This window comes from Gavia stellata, chromosome 16 (genome assembly GCF_030936135.1).
Source record: "Gavia stellata isolate bGavSte3 chromosome 16, bGavSte3.hap2, whole genome shotgun sequence".
In the NCBI taxonomy this organism is placed as follows: Eukaryota; Metazoa; Chordata; class Aves; order Gaviiformes; family Gaviidae; genus Gavia; species Gavia stellata.
In genome coordinates, this window is record NC_082609.1 from 17,583,690 (window position 1) to 17,597,113 (window position 13,424).

The 13,424-nt window shown below is 37.9% G+C and overlaps 1 protein-coding gene across 1 annotated transcript in view; it reads right to left on the reverse strand.

The window, feature by feature from the left end:
* SLIT3 (slit guidance ligand 3) overlaps positions 1-13,424 on the reverse strand; it is a 534,144-nt gene that overhangs the window by 475,625 nt on the left and 45,095 nt on the right. Inside the window, exon 4 of the mRNA XM_059825130.1 lies at positions 1,941-2,012. Within this exon, the coding sequence (XP_059681113.1) occupies positions 1,941-2,012 (72 nt within the window). The remainder of the gene's footprint in view (positions 1-1,940; positions 2,013-13,424) is intronic.

Here is a 13,424-nt window from a genome sequence, read left to right on the forward strand (position 1 = left end):
ATTAGTACCCTTGCTGTCAAGGACTATAACGTATCATGATTACATGATCTACTAAAAAAATACACACTCCGGTATTGAAAAGCCTTGATTGCTTCCACTCGCTTTCTTTGTGCAAGGTTCCTTAAGACAGATGCACACAAGTCACCAACATACACAACCTTCCCTCGAAACCACAAATTACCAGAAAGTTCCTTTCAGCCTAACGATAGCCATGTACAACCTGACCAGTCATGGAGGAAGTTTCAACATGTTAAACTGGAATTTGTATTAGGGGATACATGTAAACTCCATAAATAATTTTTTATTTTAAAAGCATCACCATTTCCTTAGACAGCCAACCTACACAAAGCAACTCCTCTATGAAATAGATATCACTGGCATCTTCTGGACACCAGAGAATGGTATCTGCAAGGAAGTACCAGCTCACGCTTTATACTCAAGAGGAGTTTCAAGACACAGAATTTCAAAAACATGCAAAGAACATAAGGAAATCCAACCAAATCACTCAGCCCTAGCAAATCCATTGAGCAAATATTTTCTAGGGCATTCAAAAGCTGTGACAAAGCTTGCAAAAACGAATCCAGCAAAGATTTTTCAAGCAGATTTTGAGATTAAAAAAACAGCTGTAGTTTGTAATTATTCACATAATTATTTTTTTTTTCACCTCCAAAACAATGTCATTCACTTAATTGTAGAGTTTTTCAAGAGCAAGTTGGGAGAAAACAAGGTTCATTACAGAAATTCTTCAAAACACTGTCAGTATCACTTGCTGCACAACACTGTTCAATTTGTCTGCTTTTAAATCAACAAAGAGCCTATTTTTTTAAATAGTCAGCTAATGCCAAAATGAACCTTCACCATCACCCTGTGTTTTGTATTTCCACAGGAAGAAAAAATTTACTGCACCACATAAATGGTTTGTTTGGTTGCAGAGAGAGGTATTAAAACAATTGTAAAAACCCCACATGGATGTAGCAACTTTTCAGCAATCCTGCAGCAACGTCACAATTTCACTAGCCGAACCATAAATCTTACTAACTGGTCTTCCATGTATAAACTCAAGCATTAAAAAAAACAGGTTTACCACACAAGCACATCTTTCAAAAAGACAGACTGGACCATGAATTGAACTTTGGCAGGATCTGAAAAGCAATTTCAAACAGCTTTTGACTACTCCTTTGAAAAAAGGCAGATTACTTTTTCTTGATAGTAACTGTGCAGGCACCTGCTCATCCATTTTATTTCCATTCACTTTTTTTTGAAAAATATACTTTATAAATCATCCAGTCTTTGTGCTAACATCACTCACTCCCTCCCCCCACCAAAAAGAATGATTCCAAGCTCATGTCAGTCTTCTCTTGCTGCTCAAACTAATCTTGATGCCATCTAAACATCTTATAACACAGCTTTTATATTCCAAGAGGGTGAAAAATTATTTACCTCTCCATATTTCCTTATCTTCCTGACTGACAAGGCAGCAGCCGTAACTTTGCTGGTCTGCCTGGCAGTGCCTTGACTTAGTTAAAAAGACCATTTTTAAAACAAAATTAACACAATCTGTATTATGTCAACATGCTAATTTTCAAATAAAAGTATGCAATCTCTCTTTGTGGACATCTAGACTATACCAGCTATGAGAAGTTGACACTCTTCAAGGTTTCTAGAACTCTACACGGAGAGTTGAAAATAATTCACCTTGAAGTCATCATGGTGAGTGTATGAGGAACAGAAAAACTTTGTGGTTCCTCTTCCCTCTGATATTTAGGCTTTACTGAATTACGACTACACACATGCAAACGTAACACATCATCTTAAGAACTCTTACCATCTAGCAGTTCTAATAGCACAAAAATTAAACTTCTCACCACAGTCAAAACACAAACATGCAAATCTGTATAATAAGGAACATACAATAGAAACATAAATCAGATAATACTTACAATCTAGTTAACTTCTGTGTGTTCTGAAAAAGCAGCTCTGGAAGAACTTGCAATTTATTCTTGTTCAGACGCCTAAACAGTTAAAATTAAAATAAGAAAATTAGATTATCTTCCAATTTAAGCAGCTTATTCCATTATGCATAAACACATGAAGCTCCCATTGTATTAAACCTCATGCTACGAACTCGGCATAGAACGCATTACGTACGTTGTTGACATACAAGCCAAACAGCTCGTGCCCTCTGTAGACCACCCGCCTACATTCTTCAGGTAGGGAGGCACGTGACAGTCACCAGAAACTTGGAATGTTTTAATACGGATGAGTACACAAATATATTTTCTTTAATTCCCCTCTGGATGCCTACTAACAGTGAATCATACGGCCCCCGTGGTTAGCTTTCAGGAGGTATCTGGATTTTCTCTCTCCTAAAACCATAGGCATGGTAAATTAGGTATCTTGACCAACCAAGATTATTTCCAGATTAGCTATTATTTCTACAGTATACACACACGAATTTATATATTTTAAAGAATTTTCTTAAATCAAATCCTTAAACTTTCTTAAACTTCACTTGGAAAATATGAACAGATCATATGAACAGGCAGGTAACCAGACAACTGTATGGTGATTTGAAATACAATCTTAATCTTTAAGAATCTTCACCTTTAAGATTCTCCCAGAAACATTTTAGAGAACTGACTAATGTTTATACATTGGTCCATTTTACTCACTCACTGGGAAAAGTTTTTCACTGAGGACTACAACTTGTCGATTGTAAGAAATCAACTGTTAGAAGTTACTCCAGCCTAGTAACTAGAAAGAGCATAAGCTTCCTCTCCGTAAAATGCATGAGCGCCGTACAGAATCTCAAAGCAGTTCTACTTACAAGAAACAATCTTTCTCTACAATCCTTTTTCTGTTGTCTAACTGACAATAAAAAGAGTCACCTGCTTTCACAGTCCTAATGAATGTTATTTACATAATGAAGTTGACCTAAACTAATGACATACAGCTCCACTGTTCTAAATAGGAAGCTGACTTCTCATAGAAGTTCATATATAAGCCTGTATTTATGTCTCCTTTGTGCCCAACCTACCTTAAAAGTTAACTCTGATAACAGAACTATTTTTGCTAGAGTATTGATCTCAGAAGACACCTGGAACTTTTAGAAACATACAGGTACTTAGCACCCAGTATCTGGTTTCCAGTTTTCTTGCACACTGAGTAATTTCACTATCAGAATTCAAGAATTTTTTTGAATTGAAAGGCCTTCCTCAGAGATCAAACCAACGTTGTGGGGTTTTCCTACGGCTGAGTTATCATATGGCTGCCATATGAGCATGTCTTGCAAGACAAAGGGGTGATGGGGGAGAGGGGAATATTTACTTCTGACACCTAGAACAGATCAAAGGCTGCATTTGCCAGCTTGCTTACAGAGCCTAAGCGTCATGCGTTACACATGCCGCACGCTAACTTAAGCAAATACAAGAAGTGGTTATTTCACAGGGCTTTTACCGACTACCCAATTACACTTCTGAGATAAATGAACAAATCGGTAAATAAAACACTCAGCAAGAACACGAGAGATACTGAGCACTAGTTTGCATTTGGGAAAAGTACGTGGGAAGATTTTCAAGTGGATTCCCTTTACCCATGTGAAATTTCACACTTTTATAGCAAATTAAACGTAATCTTTATCTTGTTTAATTTAAGGTTGATGGCAATGTGCTACTTAACCTTGCCCACATCCATATTTTCAGTTAAGCATACTTATATTCTAGAATAGTTGATCTACTTAGCAGGATGAAATACAATGAAAAAAGTTACTTATGATAATACAGGTCTTAGCACTCCTCAGTTCCATCCTCATGCAGTAAGACTACCACTAGTTCTTGACAGAGACTAAATACATTGAACTACTTCATCAATCAGAATGAAAAAGACTGCCAGTGAAACGTAACAATTCCACAGAGTTGTCTGCTGTTTATTACTGCGTCCAATCGTCATTCCAGCTCTTGCAACGTACACGCAATTATCCATTGTCAATCCAAAGTCATCTGCCTCATCTCACAGCAATGTCAAGGAATATGTTTTAAGAATCTTACCTCTACTTGCAAGGATTTCACAAATGCTGAGTTTATGCTTATTGTTTTAAGCCACAGAAACTGAGCAAAATCAGATTAAGTTTCTAGAATAGCAGGTTCCACACCAACAAGCAGACAAGAAAATATATATAGTAACAAAAAAATTTTATTTTCAAGGATAGAAAGTTTGCAACCTGAGAAGTCAAACGTTTACAATTTGCAGTGGCACAAACAACTTACTAGAGAAAAAAGCTAACATAAAAAAATTTTTTCTTAACTTATTACCAAATTAATCCAAAAGATCAAAAATGGTAAGTGATTTCCTATTATTTGTATGGGCCAACACTGCCCTACCTGTGATGGATAAAGGACAGAGTTCTCACTTGCCCTTTTAAATTGTCCTACGCGCATTTTAAGATTTCATCCTGACATTACCTTCATATTGTTTTTCTTGCAAACGTCATATGAAGTAAAGTCCACTCAAGGACGCTTTTGAAAAGCTCACACTGTGACCTACTGTTCACTACCACTAAACGTTTCCTATTGGTCTAAATTTATTTAATATTTCTAACATTATATTGTTAGAAATGAAGCGTTCATCTTTTCACACCACAGCAGTAAGCAAGACAAATCCATCTATCAAGACCAGTAACTTAATGACAATTCTTCCTTTGCCTTAACTGATGTAAGCTTGATTTTCAAAATAACCCATCAGCACAGGTTAGTGCTCCTGCACCGTACCGCACGTGACACCGTCCTGAAAGTACTGTAAGCGCCCAGTACTTCTGTCACAAACAGAGCTTGCAGCTGGTAAGCCAAAGCTACGTTAGTAATTTATAACTAAACGAATCTGAGGTAACAACAAACATTTGAAGAGTCCATGGCTACCGATGTCTTGGTTCAAGCTATGGAACTCTCTAAACATCACTTCCACCGCTTCCTAATATATACTTCAAGGCAATTTATTCATCATTTGATTCTCAGGGGAGCTCAGAGGATGAAGAGGGTTTTGTTTCTCTTGAACATCACCTACTGTATTTAATTAACTCCTACTGCAATACTCACCTAAGTATAAGACTAGATCACCTCATGTAAACTTAAATGTATCCTACATCGAGTGCGTCTAACATGCTTATTTTATGTGCCAGAACAGCACCAATAGCCTAGGAAAAATCCTAATTACACTTCTTATTTCTCTTCCTGGGCTTGAGAAAGGCCATTAAGAAAGTTCTCAACACAGCAGTATCAAAAAACCAGACAGGATGTTTTTAAATCCTATAAAAGAGACATAGAAGTGTTTACAAATTATTTAATGAAAAGAGCAAATGTTCTGAATGGTCATTTATAAGCACTGTTTCTTGCAGTTTGACAGAGAAGTGCCAAACAAATGAAATGTGGTGGAATAGTTCCTAACCGCCCATTTGACAAGAACTCCACTTTACCCTCATCTCTCAGTAAGCTCTAGGATAAATAAGGAACCTTCAAGCGCAAGGTGAAGCAAACAGTAGGAATGCCAGCACAGGGCAAGGCAAGCTCCGACGGAGCTGTTCCTAAGGGGAACTTCAAAGCACAGGCTGAGCACACTTTGAGGGACCCGTGGCGCAGCAGCCCCTTCACACGCAACTCAACCCAAAGAGCGGTACAGAAATTCCCTATGCTTGCCTAAGCCTGTCCCCCAGGAGAGCCTTTCACCATCATGTTACTGCCTAAATCTTGTCCTGTCAGGTGTTTAATTCTAATTACAACAGTATTTCTGATTTTATAACAAATACCTTGGAAAAGGTGAAGCCATATATTACTGCAATGAAAGAAAAAATGGTCTGCAAAAGGATCATAAAAAGCCAAAAGTCTTGTAAAATGATTCTGTGGACATTGTTCTTGTGACTGCATGGTATTACCAAATACAGATATTCCTGATTTTACATTAGTGACCTACTTATACTAGAAATAACATCAAGATAAGATATCCGGAAATTGGATTTAAAAAGCAAGCCATTTTTGCAACTGCAACGAACTATACCATGAAGGAATGACATGTCAGTTTTGTCCACCTGAAGAGTAGACCAGAATTAAAGGAAATAGCATTTACAATTTCTCATGAGCAAAATCACTCAAATTTTGATTGTCACACCAAATCCTTTGCATTGTTCAAACCAGGAATGCCACCTGGGACTCACAGCACACCAACTAAAATCTTTGCTCTGTCCTCTTCTCTCATGTTAGAAACACATCCACCATGCAACCAGCACTTGCGCATGCACACGTGTGCACACGCAGAGCGCCAACCACCACCGTACCAACATTGAGGTACACCCAGAGGAAGGAAGGAAGGAATCTGGGGCACAGAGCCAGGCAAGATCTGGTCCAGGCTATTTGCCCTGGGACTGCTGGATGCGAATGCAGCTGTTCAGTCTCTGAAGTATTTTGAACTGGATGTTTTACAGCTAGTAAGACCAGCAAAGTATTCCAAGAATTCAGAGCACTGGGCAGAATGATGCGTAATCGTCTAATGCCACAGAACAGATTAGCTCCAGCGCTGGATCAGAAGCAACTCTGGATGTGCACAGCATGGAGTCCAGACTAATAAAACCTCCTGGAAGGTGAAGAACTGTGCAGAGAGGCTCTCCAGGAGTCATATCAGCTCTGGCAATACCTGCATTGAGTCAAACTTATTAAGTCTGATTAGACACATGCTGACCGTACAGTCGACAATCTCCATACACTGCAACTCCCTCCATCTTCTGGATTACTTTAACCACTACTATGCATGGGAAATATAACTCTGCACATTCTGTTTTGTTAGTCTGCTCCTCAAGTCCCCATAAGTGACCCATAAAAGCTGACCAACCACCAACCGCACACAACAGTCCAACGTGTAAGCAACAGGCCTCCAGAAGTCCCCACGTCACCTCCAAGGCATCCATGTGAGACCACCACACTAGCACAATGTCCTCTCGCTAGGCTCAAATGTATATTCACCTATGCTTCTGTCGGAAGATGTTTAGGAAGCTGTAAAAGGAAAAGGCTAAAAAGCTGTATTTCTATATGCAGGAATTCACTACAGAAGTGAACTACTGTTTCTTCTGAAACTCCTATACATCACTGGAACCCTTTCTGTAACTAAGATTGCTTACTAAACTGAAAAATTCAGTCTAGGGTGTAAGCTGATCTAGAATTTAATTATGTTCGGATACAATATGGTTTCATCCTCTTAAAACCCGTCTTATAGAACACCAGACATATAAGTGGTTCAACTCTTAATCACCTTATTCAGGAATGAAGTTAAAACTTCAGCGTATCAAGTACTGGGGTATTACAGGAGCACTTATTTCTATAAAACATGTAACATTAATAATGTTCGTAACATCATATATATGCATAATATCTCTACCCACCACAATAGTTTTGAACGATAGCTTTATATAATAAAACTTCATACTTAATAGATGTGCCCATGAGTTTTTAATAAAAGAAAAGTAACTCCTTCCTTCAACACTGCAGACATCAAGACGTGTCAGCATTATTTTGTAAGATATATACCTCAGGTTACTTGTTGACACTTATTTTGGATATTGCATGACATAATTTTCAAGGCAGATATAAAATAAGATAGACATGAAACAAAACAAATACAATGACAGGTTACCTCCAAAAAGATAACTAAATATACTTTTAAAAGGAACTGGTGAGCTATGCACTGAGGAAGACTCACCTGCTGTTAACAGTCTGGGTAAAAGGGGTACTTTTCTGAAACAGTACTAAACTACTTAATGGACAGGAAAAAAGGACACAAGGAGCTTGGACAGAAAAGCTGGAAAAAAGACGAAGAAATCAGAAAACAACATTTAAAAAAATTAAAACCCAAGAAACTTGCCTATTCTTCCTCAAAGACAGCCAGAGTCTTCCACAGCACTGTCAGGGTCTGCGTGTTGCAGCTGAAGTCACTCAAGATTTTTACAGATGCTCAGCTACAAGTTGGACTCAGCAACATAAACCTAACTATTTTTAACCCTTCCTCTACTTTCTAACCTCTTAACTCTACTTCACAGGAGTAATCTGAATTTGTTACTCAGCTAATATTTAGATCTGCCAAAGATTATATTACAAGTATCAACTGCAGTTGGAACTGGAAAGCGTAAGGAGGCCACCATGGGAGGCAAAAAAGGACTTGTACGAGGGCCCAAACTGTTCAGCATACTCATAGGTGACCTGAAAAGTTGGAGGTGTACGGGATGACAAAATTTGTTGGCGATACGAAGTGAAGGCTGATTACAAACGCCAGAAAGAACTAATGGTATTTAATGCCCGAATGGCAAAATGACATCTATAATTCATTGCAGGAAAACTTAACAGATATGCAAGGAAACAGGTTTTTAAGTTCATGCACACAACAGCAGTCTCCAACCTGAAAATCACTTCTCAGAAGTAGACCCATGAAAACATCAACTCACTGCTCTGTAGCAATTCATAAATTGTTACAAATGATTAGAAGAGTAATGGATAACATTATTATTTCTCTATGTAAATCCATGGTGTATCCAGATGTCGAACACTGAAAACTTTTGGAATTTCCACCTCAGAAAAGGATCCCATAAGGTTTGGGGAAAGATGGCAAGGATGATCAGAGTTACAGAGCAGCTTCCATGTTGGAACAACTCTGTAGACAGAAACTCCCCACAAGGAAAACAGCTGAGGGAGAACATGCAAAAGGCCTGTACAATTACAAAGCAAGAGAAGGTGATAAGAAACAGTTGTTCTCATCTTTTGTAATACAAGAAAAAACTTGGAAGTATCAAATGCTGTTGATGGTAGCTTCAAAAAACAAATGGAGTTAATTTTCCCACACAACACGCAGTTAAATTGTGTAACAACTGATTGTATATCATTAGTTACTGGTTTATGTGGGTATAGAAGACAAACACTTAAGAAAAAACATGAAGTAATATTAATTACTAAGACCCAATTGATGATTCAAGTGATCTCTGCCACAATGTAGTTTACATATCTGCTTTTTCTTCATTTGCTCCTCCTTAGAGAGTTTCAACTGGAGACATGATACTGGCTTACTCATGCTTTGGGTCTGAGCTAGCACAGCCATCATCTTCTGGCTTTTGGTACATTTCTTCTTTCTGTTCAGTTTCATCAGGAAAGAAAAATAAACTCAATACTAGAAATTTTAATTGATACTATAAAAACAAATGTAGATTTTAAGCCTCTATTCAAAACACTTCTGCAAAGCCTCTTTAAGACTGTGAAATTTGCCTGCTGCACAAATTCAATGCGTTCCCAAAGCAAGGCTTGAAAAGATTATTTGAACATCAAGGAGCGAAGTAAAAGATTCATAATTACAGTTGTAATCAAGAGATAGGTGTATGGGTACATGTACATACAAGCATATGTACGCATATCCATATATCTATGTATATATCTCTAGGAACGTTACTTCCTTCTCGTTTTATTTCAGCCAAAGCCCTTGTGTCCCGACTCTGACGCTCTCACGTGCCTCCAAGTAAGCTCTTTTGCTCCTCCTAGTTATACCGCATGCTGACTTCTATTCTCACATAATATAAATACATAAATGTCTATACTTCACAGCTTTATCGTGTCACAAACTGCATTTACTTGCTTTATGATTCAGATAGCCTAAAATGCAGATTTATAGAATTTGTGACCTTTAAAACTCACAAGAATTATACAAGCAACATTGTCCTCCGGTGTATTATTGTCTTCTTTAGAGCAGCCACATACAGCATTAAACACACTGTTTCAACAAAGGACAAACACTCCCTCTCAGCTCCCAAAAATATTTCGCTCCTTTACATAACAAGTGCCAGCTTCTCCCCTTCCTCCCTCAGCTACTGCCCATTTGGGGGTTCCTATGTCCTGAAGGCAAAGGGATACAGGCAAACAACTTCCATGTCAATCATGGACTATCAAGGGCCCTTAAAAAAACAATGCAGAAGTTATTAACTGTGAAATTCCTACCTTCCTGGCTCCAACCAGGCTAATAATATTTCTTCCTCTGTCTGAAGCTGGGATAGGAGAGAAACTTAACTATTAAGATTCCCCTGACTATTAAAAAACTGAGTAGGAACAACCACTGGAGCTTGGAAAGAGACAATGCTGCCAGCCTAAAGCAGACTGAAGACGTCTATCAGGACCATTCTATGAAATAAATGGAGGAAGAGACCTACGCTTTACAAGGGCTATTTTTACCTTTGTTCTATTTTTGTTTTATTCCTTTTCTTGGCTTCTGGATAACTTATGGATAAGGAAAGAATCTCAACTTTGATACGAAACTTCTCAAGTTGTTTTCAAGCCAGAGGTCATGTTTTCCTGGAAGGGAAACTTTCTTTGGGGTACTGACTTCGGCTGCATCCCTCACGTTTCCACATTGGAAGGGTCACATCCAGTCTGGGTACTGTTGTCTCACGGAGTTCCACTCAGAAGAAAAGCAAACAGGAGCTAAATCTAATCTATATCCCAGGCATGATCAGTATAGATGGAAAAGAACAAGATGCATATAGAAGCACAACTATAACACAGCAAGAAGTCAGCCAGCAATTTCCCAGGGCTCTACCCTTTCCACCATGGGAAACAGTTTGCATTATGGTAAAATGAGTATATTGTTTTACCTGCCACTTCAGCCACCTCTATTAAAGCCTTTAAGTTGCTCAACTTAAACCATTTTTCTTTTTTTCAAAAAGAATCTAACCAGATTATCTGCTACTGCAGATTATGAAAGGAGAACGCAATGTCAACAATCATGCAGCATAATGCTCCTTACATGCAGAACATCCCTTCCTTCTCAAGGATTGTATCACTATTGGAAGACTTCAGAAAGTTCAGAAGAATTTCAGAGTTCACAAGTCAAATAAATGGGTAAAATAATATTTTAAATCTCAGAGACCCATGCTTTCCTTATACAATTAATTTGGAAATTTGGAAACTGTTTAACCCAATCACATTCCTTCTTGATATTTTTCGGCTCATGCATTGCTATTTCTCTGTGAGTGGATATAATTTTTTATCATCTGCAACATAAGCACAGATTTAAGGTATTATTTTTATAGTGACTTCTCTCATTTATTTACACACAAGGTGTACAAACACATGCTTAGTGTGGGTCTGAGAGTAGCAACACGAACAGATCATATTCAATAGAGTTGTATCCAGCATTTTGAGAAGGAGCATACTTAGTTCTCACAGCTGCACAACAGTTTTACTCTGAGTAAAAAGCAAACCAAGGAAAACCCAAACCCCTTTTCTGCCAAATTACAGTGAGGGGATGTCCACTAACTACATGACAAACTTCCTCCATGCTCTCTTCAAAGCCCCCGAGAGGCACTCACCTCCTTCCCGTGGAGCATGCAATCAATATAAAAGCCCAATGTAAAAGCGATGCAAGCGTTATTTATTCTAACTTGGGAAATTGTGCAGTTTTCCAAGACAATTTCGTTTCTCATTATTCTACTGACTTGGTCTGAAAATTCTGAATACCATAACATCAGTAAAACACGCTTCATGCAAAGGGCAAATATTCAAGGCACAAGAAGAAATCACAGAATTTACACGCCTATGGAAGAAAAAGGAAAAGACCTGGCTTCTGCTAGAAGATCTCGCAACAAAAAGCTCTTATACACATCTTTGCTCTCTATTTAAAATGTCGTGCAGCATTATATTTACTAATACTATTCTTGTACATAACTGAACACGTTCCACACAGAGGTTTAAGCTGATACACAGGCTATGATATAAACTGTCATCTTCTTGACTGTAGCAATTATCTAGCTTTAACCCCATGAATGTGTGTGCTACCCACTGGCCTCCAAATTCTGCGTCTGCTTTTCTACTGAGCATCGACAGCTTTACTACCAAATCAAAGTACTACATATTTGTCAGGAAATAAGTAGTACTCCATTCCTTTCCACACAAGTTCAACAACTTTCTATTTGATTTAACATCTATATTCGCATTGCTACCTATTATACAACTCATACTCCAACAAAAAATCCAAATTATAGTTCTTTCAATTTTTTAAAATGTGTAGCTTTGAGGGAGCGGTCCTGGTACTCCAGCCTTTAATATCCGGAAATTATCCAAGTAACTTTGGGTTCACTCCTCAATTTGGTCATTTATTTTATTCCACACTCAAAACATCTGGGTCTCATTTTTGGCAATAAACAAGCTAGCTTTTTTCTCCTTTGTTATTAAGAGCTCTACGGCATTGTCCTCGGAGAACAGCCTCAGGGAACATAACGTAGTTGAAGTAGTTTCTAAAAGTTACTTTAAGGGAGAAGCGGTTACATCACAAGCTTGGGCGTAACCAAGAAGCAATAAAAATGAATTAATGCGTAACAGGAGACTCAGACAGAAAGACAGGAGTTATTGAACTCTAAGGACTTACTAAGTTTTCTCTTTTAAAGATCCCTGACTTGGGAAACAGTAAAGCAGGAGCACACTCAATTTCATTCAATGGTTTCATCAGAAAATCCTATCAGCATCAAGAAATACGTTGTGGTCATTAACGTAACCTCTTCCTTTGCTTTGTATCACTTCCTTTTTGTAAGGGAAAACAGTCGCGATACAGCGCCCGTTAAGAAAGTCAACCTTGTCCATTACTTTCTGTCAGCACCTCTTTATTTTACTACACTAGCAAATAAAGCCAGACAAGAGATGATGGAATTTCAATAAGGTTGCTACAGGGAAAGCACAGTACAACTATACTACAGGATTATGGTGTGGAATAAATGAACTTCTTCATTTACGTGACACATTAGTACAGAAGCTTTTCCAAAAACTGAGAGAGATACCGCTACATGTTGCTAAGGGACTGTTTTTTGAAGGAAAACTGTTTACAGCAGTTACAACTTTGACATCCCTCATTACAAACATAGCAGACTGGGTGGTCCTGGTTCACATTTTCAAAGCTGTCAGAAGTAATAACCTTTATTAGTAACTTTTCATTAGGCTGAGAAAGATTATCTACCCTCTATCAGAAGCAGACTACTATTCTTTGTACAAAGCAGCAGCATACAAACTGGTAGCTCTAGAAAACTTCTTAGTTTTCAATATAAGAATCCCTCCCTCTTTTTTTTTTTTTGATCTCTTCATATGAAAAAATCTGACATGAAGATGGAGGACAGAGCCAGTATGTAAGCATAAAACACATATTTCCTCTGGCTAGGAACAAACTAGTAACATAGGCAAAAAAGTATGAGGAACAGGTTTATATTTCAATGTTTTCCCAAAGCCAACATGAAGAAACCATTCGTGTACGCATTAGAGACTGACATCTACATTCTATATCACAGAGAAATGGACAGAAGTGTTAGTACCAACTTAAGTGAAGAAGGGAATAAAGAATCTTAATATCAGAGAGCACTTATTAATGACAAC